Raw genomic sequence first — 12,564 nt, 5'->3', positions numbered from 1 at the left:
GCCTCTCACTGTTGAGACCTCTCCTGTTGTGGAGCACAGGCTCTGGACGCGCAGGCTCAGCGGTCATGGCTCACGGGCCCAGCCGCTCCACGGCATGTGGGATCTTCCCGGTCCGGGGCACGAACCCGCGTCCCCTGCATCGGCAGGCACACTCTCAACCACTGCGCCACCAGGGAAGCCCTACAAGCAAGCTTTTACCAAGGGTATGGCATCCACTGACATTCTTTTCTCGAAATAACCCGGAAGATATTTCGGTATAAGAGCAAGGAAGACGGATGGAGATTAAATCAGTTAGAAACTCTGGCTCAGAAATGCTAAAGATTACAGGAGGACTGAACTCACTGGGCCTGCTATGTCCAGTTTAAGATTGTTGAGATATTGGTGGGAAATTTGGAATTAATCTTTGACGCTGAGTTGTGCTCCCTTGCTTGCAACTGTAACTCAATTTTGGTATGGGAATTCTAGAAACTTGCAGGAATTTCTCTATGGAAAAAAGTCTTATTAATAAAGTTACCTCCAACCTTCCTCATGATGAAAATGATGAAAAACATCATTTTATCTTCTTAATCATGAGAAAGTTACATAATGTTCACAAAGGAGTAACATTGTACAAATGCTGTTATAGTTGAATCATAGACCTTGAGGGACAGTCAGTTCTTCATAATACAGGTGAGAAAATGAGGAACTGTTTTAGAAGTCATGGTCTTAGTTTGTGAAAACATCTACCTTGGAACCAGTTGGAAATTTCCTTAATAACTTACTCAGGTGTAATGGAACAACTGGATGTTGGTATTGTTCCATATATTGTCCTTTTAGTCGTGCCTGTGTTGGGAAGAATGAGTGATCAGACGGACAGTGTAAGATTCATGGCTACACAGTGCTTTGCAACACTAATTAGACTCATGCCACTTGAGGTAAGTTGAAGATACTTGGTTTATGGACTTAATGTTTTCAGTAACTTCATAGTAATTGTAACCCTTTTTAAAGAACATGTCAGGTTTAAAAAAAGATTTGAATATGTTTATGTTATAAGTGTTAAGAATTTTATGCTTTAATGGGTAATTTCTTTTTTAATACAGTGTTTTAAATAAAACTATGGTTCTGGGACTTCCCTGGCAGTCTAGTGGTTAAGACCCCACTGCAGGGGGCACGGGTTCTATTGGGGAACTAGGATCCCACATACCACACGACACGGCCAAAAATTTAAAAAACAAACAAAAACTATGGTTCCTAAAAGAATGATAATTCATTGATGCTATTCTAGAAATAGAATTGTTCCTAAGTATCCCTGGTAACATCTATGTAAAGATTCTGTTCTGAAGTTTACGTGAAAGGTAAATTTGAAAGATGGTAATTGAAAGTGTAAAAAGCAAATGATGTCTCTGTTGGATTATGGAGAAAGCAGACTAGAAGGCTGAAGTTGGAGAATTTTGGAGTATATTCATGCTACAGAAATAATATATGTGGCCAGTGTGGGAAACAGAAGTGTCTTGAAGCAAGGGAAAAGCCAGGAGGACCCTTCCACTTAGCCACTTATATATTTTTATGGGATTTTTGTAATTCAGGAAGTAAGTATATATGCAGTTCATCCGTGCTGTAGTATGTCAGTAGCTCCTTTTGGATGTGTTATCCTTTTGGGTGTGTTTAGAGTATTACTGGCCAATAATACTCTGTTTCATGGAGACACCACATTTTGTTTATCCATTCACCAGTTGATGGACATTTGGCTTATTACCAGCTTTTGGCTATTATAAGTAATGCTGCTATGAACGTGCACTTTATGCACTTATAAAGTCTGTGTGTGGATGTATGCTTTTATTTCTTTCCTTTAATTTATTTGTTTTATTTATTTATTTTTGGCTGCGTTGGGTCTTTGTTGCTGCGCGCAGGCTTTCTTTAGTTGCGGCGAGTGAGGGGCTACTCTTCGTTGCGGTGCACGGGCTTCTCGTTGCAGTGGCTTCTCTTGTTGCAGAGGACAGGCTGTAGGCACACAGGCTTCAGTAGTTGTGGTGCACGGGCTTAGTTGCTCTGCAGCATGTGGGATCTCCCTGGTCCAGGGCTCGAACCTGTGTCCCCTGCATTGACAGGTGTATTCTTAACCACTGCGTCACCAGGGAAGCCCCAGAACATGGATTGTTAACCACTGGACCGCCAGAGAAGTCCCTGCTTTTATTTCTTTTGAGCAGATATTTAGGAGTGGAATTACTGGATCATATCATGTTTAACTTTTTAAGAAACTGCCAAACTATTTTTCCCAGAGTAACTCTACCATTTTATATTTCCACCAGCAAAATATGAGCGTAAGTTGGATGATAGCCTCTCTGAAAAAAAAAAATTGGCTATATCTGGTAAAGTTGAAGATTCCCATCCCAATGACCCATCAAATCTATGCTAGGTATATATCCTAGAGAAATTCAGAATACATCCAAGACACACCTTCAAGAATATTATTTATACCATTATTTATAGTAGTCTTAAAACCACTCAGATATTCATTATCTGTAGAGTAGGTATGTTAACTGTGGATTATTATACTGCAATAAGAATGAACAAAGTACAGATACATACGACAATTAGTGAATCCTTAACGTAAGATTGTATTTTTATGACGTTCAAAAATAGGCAAAAGTACATGGGATGCATACTTAGGTGATAAAGGTATAAAGAAAGGTAAAAAAGAAATTGCCATGAAAAGTCAGTAAGATGATTACCTCTTGAGGAAAGGAGAGTGGGTTATCACTGGGGGGAGCTTACAGGACCTTGTAGGATGATGGCAGGGCTGTTTTCTTTTTTTTTTTTTTAACATCTTTATTGGGGTATAATTGCTTTACAATGGTGTGCTAGTTTCTGCCCCATAACAAAGTGAATCAGTCATACATAAACATATGTTCCCTTATGTCTTCCCTCCTGCGTCTCCCTCCCTCCCACCCTCCCTATCCCACCCCTCCAGCCTGTCACAAAGCACCGAGCCAATATCCCTGTGCCATGCGGCTGCTTCCCACTAGCTATCTACCTTACTACGTTTGTTAGTGTGTATATGCCCATGACTCTCTCTCGCCCTGTCACAGCTCACCCTTCCCCCTCCCCATAACCTCAAGTCCGTTCTCTAGGAGGTCTGCGTCTTTATTCCTGCTTTACCCCTAGGTTCTTCATGTGTTAGCATACGGTATTTGTCTTTTTCTTTCTGACTTACTTCACTCTGTATGACAGACTCTAGGTCTATCCACCTCATTACAAATAGCTCAATTTCGTTTCTTTTTATGGCTGAGTAATATTCCATTGTATATATGTGCCACATCTTCTTTATCCATTCATCCGATGATGGGCACTTAGGTTGTTTCCATCTCCGGGCTATTGTAAATAGAGCTGCAATGAACATTTTGGTACATGACTCTTTGAATTTTGGTTTTCTCAGGGTATATGCCCAGTAGTGGGATTGCTGGGTCATATGGTAGTTCTATTTGTAGTTTTTTAAGGAACCTCCATACTGTTCTCCATAGTGGCTGAACCAATTCACATTCCCACCAGCAGTGCAAGAGTGTTCCCTTTTCTCCACACCCTCTCCAGCATTTATTGTTTCTAGATTTTTTGATGATGGCCATTCTGACTGGTGTGAGATGATATCTTATTGTAGTTTTGATTTGCATTTCTCTAATGATGAATGATGTTGAGCATTCTTTCATGTGTTTGTTGGCAGTCTGTATATCTTCTTTGGAGAAATGTCTATTTAGGTCTTCTGCCCATTTTTGGATTGGGTTGTTTGTTTTCTTGTTATTGAGCTGCATGAGCTGCTTGTAAATTTTGGAGATGAATCCTTTGTCGGTTGCTTCATTTGCAAATATTTTCTCCCATTCTGAGGGTTGTCTTTTGGTCTTGTTTATGGTTTCCTTTGCTGTGCAAAAGCTTTGAAGTTTCATTAGGTCACATTTGTTTATTTTTGTTTTTATTTCCATTACTCTAGGAGGTGGGTCAGAAAGGATCTTGCTGTGATTTATGTCATAGAGTGTTCTGCCTATGTTTTCCTCTAAGAGTTTGATAGTTTCTGGCCTTACATTTAGGTCTTTAATCCATTTTGAGCTTATTTTTGTGTATGGTGTTAGGGAGTGATCTAATCTCATACTTTTACATGTACCTGTCCAGTTTTCCCAGCACCACTTATTGAAGAGGCTGTCCTTTCTCCACTGTACATTACTGCCACCTTTATCAAAGATAAGGTGTCCATATGTGCATGGGTTTATCTCTGGGCTTTCTATCCTGTTCCATTGATCTATCTTTCTGTTTTTGTGCCAGTACCATACCGTCTTGATAACTGTTGCTTTGTAGTATAGTCTGAAGTCAGGGAGCCTGATTCCTCCAGTTCCTTCTTTCGTTCTCAAGATTGCTTTGGCTATTCGGGGTCTTTTGTGTTTCCATACAAATTGCAAAATTTTTTGTTCTAGTTCTGTGAAAAATCAGGGCTGTTTTCTTAATCAGGCAGTAGTTAGAGAGCTGTTTGTTTTCTAATTTATTGATCTGTACCTTTGTTTATATATTTCTCTGCATGAATATTTTTTCCACAATATGTTAAAATAACCACCGTGACTAAAAAAATACTAGACTACTGTATCAAAAGACCCAAGTGACATTTCCTGAATTGTTTCCATCCTCTGCTTCCTAGGTCTTATTCATATCCTTTAACTTTTGGGCCTTGCATCATCTTATCTGTAAACTAAGTTGATTATGCTTTGTCCCCTTGGTCTTTTTTGGCATTGAAATCAATGAGTGATGAGAAACCATCATGTGTTCTTTGAGCAAAGGAGTAGATGATGAAAGCAGTGTTTTAGGAAAATCAGTTTAATAGCTGTTTGAATGTGGATTAGAATGTAAGTGCCCCCAGAGCCCAGATCCACTGTGAGGTGATAAAGAGTCTAAACTACTTGTTTTTTAAGGGAGAATAACAGTACTTGATAACAAGTTGGCAAAGAAAAGAGATTTTGAACTTTAGAGATTGAGAAAAGATTGATAAGATTCCCTTTGATAGATGTGAAAATTACAAGGATGTGATGCATATTTTGCTTCCAGCCATGATAAAACAGATTTATCCTCCTACCTTAACTTAGAAAACCAGACAAAATGAATCAAACAATGGATTTCAGACATTGAACAACAAGGGAACAAATGAAATGCCCTAGCTTACTGCCTGGAGTGAGTTTCCAGACCATAGGACAGGGAAGTGAAACCTAAACAGAGGCTAGCAGAGTCAGAGTGCAGGGAGGACAAGATGGGTAGAATTTGCAAGGCAGAGTACCTGAGAGGAAGTAGCTGCACAGAGAGGAAGCTCCAGAGGTCCACACAAAGGCTGAGTATTCATTCATCTGGGCATATGTATGAGAATATGTTTGAGACTGGGGGGAAAAATCAGAAAGGAGTAGGTGGAACAATTCCCAGAGCTCACACAGGGTCAAGAATAGGTATTTCCCCCAAGCTGAGTCAGAGGACCTACCATATCGGGCACTGAGTACAGTCCCTAGAAGTATATTGCCTGAGTAGTAGGACCAAATTAACCCTTGACAGAAGACTGATTTGAACCCACCTTAATAAAGCTTAAAAGCAAGCCTGAAAAGGATCAAATTGGTTTCAGGTAATTTAACTATATCCCCAAAAGAAAAAACTGTTTAACCCCCAAAAGTTCAGCACCCAACAGCGTAAAACTTAGGACGTTTAGCACCCATCAGAAAATTAACCAGAGGGAGTTCCCTGGTGGCCTAGTGGTTAGGATTCCAGGCTTTCATTGCCATGGCCAGGTTTCAATCCCTGCTCAGGGAACTGAGATCCTGCCCCCCAAAGAAAAGTTAACCAGGAGAAAAGTCAGTCAATAGAAGCAGACCCTGAAATGACCCAGATAATAGAATTAGTATACAAGGACATTAAAATATGCTCCATATGTTCAAGAAGGTAGAAGGAAAGCATGAGTGTGATGAGGAGCAAAATGGAAGACATAAGAACAACCCAAATTGAACTTCTTGAGTTGAAAGATATAATTACAAATAAAAACACACTGGATAGGATTAATAGCAGATTAGATGCTATGAGTTTGAAGATGCAGCAATAGAAACAAGAATGTCATGCAAGTTAATTCCTGTTTCACTTTATCTTGATTTGCTCTGTCCCATCTTCATAGGAAGAATCATGTACTTTTCAGTCAAGGATTCAGGGAATATAAACCAGTGGTTTTGATAGAAGCTTTAATTCCTTGCACTATTAGTAACTCTTGCTGCTTTTACAGGAATTGGGGTGAGGAAGATACTCAAAGGAAGGGTTCCTGGCACTAAACAGTATTTATGAATCCTAATCGTTGTTAGGAAATGTCCCTATTGTATGGCCTTATATCTGGTTGTCATTTATTAAAAGGTCCATGAGGATAAATGTTTGAAGATTTGTTACTTAAAAAGCACTGTGCAGAAAGGCTTCATTTTGATGGTTGTCATTATGGTATTAGATGTGTTAAAATGTTAGTTTCTATCTTAATTGACAAAGTTGTTAATTCTAAAACCTTTTGAGGGAATTCCCTGATGGTCCAGTGGTTAGAACTCCACGCTTCCACTGCAGGGGGCACAGGTTTGATCCCTGGTTGGGGAACTAAGATCCCTCGAGCCCTGCAGCACAGCAAAAAAAAAAAAAACCTTCTGAAAATATAACATGCAATCATCTTAAGACTCAGTGTATACACCTCACTCCTGATACTATTTCTGGTATTATAAGGAACTTATATTTTAATTGAATTTAATTGAAGTTCTTTTCTGAGAATTTTACATTTCTTAACTTCCACTTTACATTTCTTTTTTCTTTTTTTTTTGTGATACGCGGGCCTCTCACTGTTGTGGCCTCTCCCGTTGTGGAGCACGGGCTCCGGATGCGCAGGCTCAGCGGCCATGGCTCACGAGCCCAGCCGCTCATGGGCCCGGCCATGGCTCACGGGCCCGGCCATGGCTCATGGGCCCAGCCGCTCGTGCCACGAACCCGTGTCCCCCACATTGGCAGGCGGACTCTCAACCACTGCGCCACCAGGGAAGCCCTCAAGGACATTCTTAAGTGAAACCAACTTTAAAAAAAAGCTGGTGTTGACCACCTAGAGGGGTGGGATAGGGAGGGAGGGAGGGAGGGAGACGTAAGAGGGAAGAGATATGGGAACATATGTATATGTATAACTGATTCACTTTGTTATAAAGCAGAAACTAACACACCATTGTAAAGCAATTATATTTCAATAAAGATGTAAAAAAAAACCTACAGCAAAAAAAAAATTACATAATAAAAAAAAAAAAAAAGCTGGTGGATGGCTGTGAGGAATACTGCAGTGCCTACCAGTACACTTGGTGACATTGCCTTGATTCTTTCTGAGGCACAAGCAGTTTTGCCCATTATTTTTGTGCATCAGAGCAAATGTCAACACAGTGAAAAAAGTAATGTCTTTCTTTTGTTATGAAATAGTTGACGTCAATAACCCTTTGAAAAGGTCTTAGAAATCCTGAGAGGTCTGCAGACCACATTTTGAGAACCAATACCCTGGGGTATCATAACACTAAAATTGAGAAGCTCCAGTAACAGGATTTCACTTAAAATAAACTGTACAATTTTATTTGCCTCTTTATCAAGTAATGCATGGTACTGGAAAAAATAAATTGTAGCTGTGTTCTTTAAAATATCTCAAATGTGTTTATTTAGTAGTCTCATTATAGCACTTTTAATACCTGTCAAATTCTTAAATATTTGTCTTCCAGTCTTTAAAATCATACTATTTTTGAATTGCTTTTTTCTCTGCATTTTTATATATATACATATATATGTTTTATTTTTGGTATTTTTTATAATTGAAGTATAGTTGGTTTACAATATTGTGTTATCTCTGCATTTGTATTTTGATAAGATGTGAAATGATTTCATAATCTGAGGATGGAAAAATTAATAAATAGTAGCAAATAGTTTTAATACACTTTAAAAAACAATTTTAGGCAGGCATTCCAGACCCTCCAAATATGTCAGAAGAATTAATCCAGTTGAAAGCCAAGGAACGACACTTTTTGGAGCAATTGTTAGATGGGAAAAAATTAGAAAATTACAAGATTCCAGTACCAATCAATGCTGAACTCAGAAAATATCAGCAGGTAAAGTTTTATACTTATAAATAGTGACTATTCCTTGTAAATGTGCCTTAAAGAGTTTAAAAATTGATATAGTAATTCAGTTCTTCTGTCTAGTGTCTTATACCCATTTATTTCTCATTGCCTGTAAAAATACAGATTTTTTGGTCTGTGTAAACATGTTCTTTACAAGAAAAAATTTGTTATGATCTGTTCACATTTATCATTTTTCTTTTTCTCCCAACCTTTCAGGATGGTGTGAACTGGTTAGCATTTCTTAATAAGTATAAGCTTCATGGAATTCTGTGTGATGACATGGGTTTAGGAAAAACTTTACAGTCCATCTGCATTCTAGCAGGAGATCATTGTCACAGGTAATTTTAAATGTTATTTTAAAAGAAGGCTTTCAGATGCTGAGCAGTTTAAACAAACTGGTTAATTCATTGTGTTTTGCTGTCTAAAGGGCCCAGGAATATGCAAGATCAAAATTGGCAGAATGTATGCCACTTCCTTCCTTGGTGGTTTGTCCGCCAACATTAACAGGTCATTGGGTGGATGAAGTAGGTAAATTTTGCTCCAGAGAATATCTCAATCCATTGCATTATACTGGACCTCCCACTGAAAGAATAAGGTAAGAACTGTACAACCAAAAAATGTTTTATCTTTTGCTTTAAGTAGTTTGGAAGAATAAAATCGATTAAAAATGAATTCTAGTTAGCTTTTTTGGTTGTCAGACATAGGAACTTACTTATTTAAGAAAGGTGAGTGAATAATAAAGATATAATCAGTGAGACTCATCAAAATTCAAGGACTTTATCCATTGTTAACAATCAGTTGGGCTTTCTAAGTTTTGGAGCCGGGAAACTGTCAGGAATCAAAACCATTCTCTATGCCTTTCTTGGAAGTCTTCTGATCATAGTATCTTCTAGGTGCTTCTGTTGTATCCTCATTTTCTACTCAGTTTCCCGAAGTGCTCCCTCTTTCTTCTTCTCTCTCCTCAAAAATGTTTTTTGGTCCACAGTGGCTTGCTCTAGTTGCCCTGATACCACAGAAACACTAGAGTTCTATTAGTTTTACCTTCTTTCTATCGACTAGTACATCTCTGTTCCTAAATACAAATGTTGAAGAGTGGTATATCATTGATTTCAGTTCATCTTTTTTTAAAATAAATTTATTTATTTATTTTTGGCTACACTGGGTCTTCGTTGCTGCACACGGGCTTTTCTCTAGGTGCGGCGAGCAGGGGCTACTCTTTGGTGTGGTGCGTGGGCTTCTCATTGCTGTAGCTTCTCTTGTTGCAGAACATGGGCTGTAGGTGCACAGGCTTCAGTAGTTGTGGCACACGGGCTCAGTAGTTGTGGCTCGCGGGTTTTACAGCGCAGGCTCAGTAGTTGTGGCACACGGGCTTAGTTGCTCCGTGGCATGTGGGATCTTCCCGGACCAGGGCTCAAACCCGTGTCTCCTGAATTGGCAAGCGGATTCTTAACCACCGTGCCATGAGGAAAGCCCTGATTTCAGTTCATCTTTTAAAGCTTGGATAGTCATAGATTGCTGATTAGTCCATAGATTTGCTGCCCTTCTGTTAATAATAGCTAACATATATTGAGCACTTACTGGCTAGGCATTATTCTAAGCAGTTTTATTTACATTTATGTAAAATTGTGTATTCTCATAATTACCTTATGAGGTATGGGTACTATTATTCCCAGTTTGCAGATGAGGAGTCTAAGACATGGGGTCTGGGAGGAAGGTCACTCAGCTAATTAAATGAAGATTGGAACACAGGCAGCTCAACAGCTTGTACTCTTAAAGAATTTATTGTAAAAGAATTCATCCATTTACAAGTGGTAGAAGCTCAGCTCAGACTAGCTTAAGCAAATGGCAAATTCATTAATTAAATTGAGAATCTCAGGGGGTGAATTCTTGCTTCAGGTACATCTAATTTACTATTCTTCCCCACGTATAACTTGTTCTGTTGATCTCTACTGGACTTCAGTCTACTGTTGGTAGGTAAGATGACCATGGGCATTCTCCTAGCTTGGCAACTATAATAAACAGAAATCTTTTCTCTCCCATCATGAATATATCAGTACTTGAGATGACTGACTGGCCTTGACTGGGTCATGCCCCCAAACCAGTCTTTGTGGTCAGGGGATAAAATATTGTGAATGGCTTGACCTGATTAAAATGCTTCATCTCTTTGGTGACTGTGAGGATGTGTGATTGATAGCTCCCCCTCTACCCCCCAGCACAACATGGAATGGTGAAGGAATAGTGAGTGCCTCCAAGGAAGAGGTGTTGGCAAATAAAGTTAAAATGACCTCCACATTTTGAGTCAGGTACCTGTCTCTTTTCTAATCAGACTGAGTTAGGGCAACAAGGCCAAGTCATAAGAAGAATGGCCTTCAGGTATCAGGGTCATGGATGTAGAGTAAGCAGAAGGGAATATTGGGCTTAGTAGGTAGATTGAAAGCACTTTATACAATGGCATCTGTGGTTTTCCCCTTGAAAGCATATTATAAACTTTGCAGATTCCCCATTTTGTAATCTTATGTATTTTTAAATACAGGTTACAGCATCAGGTGAAAAGGCACAATCTGATAGTGGCTTCATATGATGTTGTGAGAAACGACATAGATTTCTTTAGGTAAGAATTAAACTTTTTTAAAGAAAGACTTAGTATCAAATTCAGAGAGACTTAGTATTTTCCTGCCTCAAAGACTTCATATTGTTCCTGACATATAGTAAAAGATGCTAACATTTTTTGTTTTTCTTCAGAAATATTAAATTTAACTACTGTATTCTTGATGAAGGCCATGTCATCAAAAATGGAAAAACAAAATTGTCAAAAGCAGTAAAACAACTGACTGCTAATTATAGGATTATTCTTTCTGGAACACCAATCCAGGTAATTATTTACCTTTTTTTTTTTTAATATTTGCCATGTGGCGAGAAGGCTTGGCATTTCACAGTGAATTAAAGAGGTTTTTTTAGTTTATAGGAATGATAATTTCCAATAATTATCTTGCTTTTATAATGGTTCATTTGGTATGTAGCAGTATGTGAGCAAACTAGGTTTTAAATCTCATATTTAAAATGTAATTTTAGGCTATGTAAACATAAGTCTTATAAGTCTTATAACATAAGACATAAGTCTTCCACATTGGCCATCTTCCTTCTGCAGTATAATACAATCTGATTTAACATTGAAAAGCTAGAGATGATTCAGAGGTGACTCATCATATAGGAGAGGTATGAATACCTGAGATTAGGAAGCAATTGAAGGAAAGAGATTGTAACAGTTTATCTTAGAAAAGGAAGGAGATGGCTGAGTATGTAGATGCCTTTAGATATTTTTGAGAGATTCTCTTATCTTCCAGAGGAATTGGTTGCAAATGTTCACATCTAGCTGGGATAGCCAAGTCTGATGGGAAGATACCCTCCATCATTCTCCAGTTGGTAGGAGGGTAGACACCAAGTGACCTCTAAGATTGCTTCTGACTCTTAAAAAAATGATGGTTCTTTATGTATTTGTTACTTTTCTTTTAAATTTATTTTTGGTGATGGACTGACTACTAAAGTATTATGGTTTTGTCTATTAAGTAAACACTTCAGATTTTAATAACCACAAGAGAGAACGTAATTACAAACATATGAAAATTTAATGGAAGTAAGAAAAAGTACAGTTAAAAGGGAAAAAGGGACTTTCCTGGTTGTCTAGTGGTTAAGACTCTGCCCTCCCAGTGCAGGGGGCATGGGTTTGATCCCTGGTTGGGAACTAAGATCCTGCATGCCACGTGACACAGCCTAAATAAATAGATAGATAAATAGATAGATAAATAAATAAGAGGAAAAAATCACTCTTTAGGTTTGTTTTTTTGTGTGTGTGTGGTACACGGGCCTCTCTCACTGCTGCAGCCTCTCCCATTGTAGAGCACAGGCTCCGGACGCGCAGGCCCAGCAGCCATGGCTCACGGGCCCAGCTGCTCCGCGGCATACTTTTTAGGTTTGATATATCAAGATTTGTTTTGCTTATATGGAAACTTCACAGTATTTTAAAATTGATTATAGCTTTCACAACAAAAGAAGTATTTGTTTGCTTAAAGGCTCTCTTTTCCCCTTCCACACCTCAACAGTTTAGCTCTGAAGCTGTAAGGTGGGTGGGTTTCTGCACCAAACAGCCATGGTAGCCCATGAGTCATGGGGCAGAGCCTGGTGAGGAGGCCTTCTGGAAGGGGTAAACAGATGGGATGGTACCTTAGGATCCACACATACTGGGAAAGCATCTAAAATGAAAAAGTGTTGATTTCTTTTTTCCTTTTTTCATGAAACTCCAACAGAATTGGAAGGAACCTGTGCCTGTTCCTCATGCCCCATAAATACTGGGTAGACTTGACCTATAACCAAACTCTTCCAGGTTTTCCTGTGTTGAAGAAATGGTGGT

At 38.8% G+C, this 12,564-nt stretch overlaps 1 protein-coding gene across 1 annotated transcript in view; it reads left to right on the top strand.

Moving 5' to 3' along the window:
- BTAF1 (B-TFIID TATA-box binding protein associated factor 1) overlaps positions 1–12,564 on the top strand; it is a 95,854-nt gene that overhangs the window by 71,027 nt on the left and 12,263 nt on the right. The window contains exons 25-30 of the mRNA XM_060034479.1: positions 766–914; positions 7,992–8,144; positions 8,373–8,494; positions 8,584–8,751; positions 10,690–10,767; positions 10,899–11,028. Of these exons, the coding sequence (XP_059890462.1) occupies positions 766–914; positions 7,992–8,144; positions 8,373–8,494; positions 8,584–8,751; positions 10,690–10,767; positions 10,899–11,028 (800 nt within the window). The remainder of the gene's footprint in view (positions 1–765; positions 915–7,991; positions 8,145–8,372; positions 8,495–8,583; positions 8,752–10,689; positions 10,768–10,898; positions 11,029–12,564) is intronic.

The sequence above is a fragment of the Delphinus delphis genome, chromosome 16, assembly GCF_949987515.2.
Source record: "Delphinus delphis chromosome 16, mDelDel1.2, whole genome shotgun sequence".
NCBI classification, from domain to species: domain Eukaryota; kingdom Metazoa; phylum Chordata; class Mammalia; order Artiodactyla; family Delphinidae; genus Delphinus; species Delphinus delphis.
Note: the sequence above shows the minus strand (reverse complement) of the source record. Positions and strands in the feature narration are given on the sequence as shown.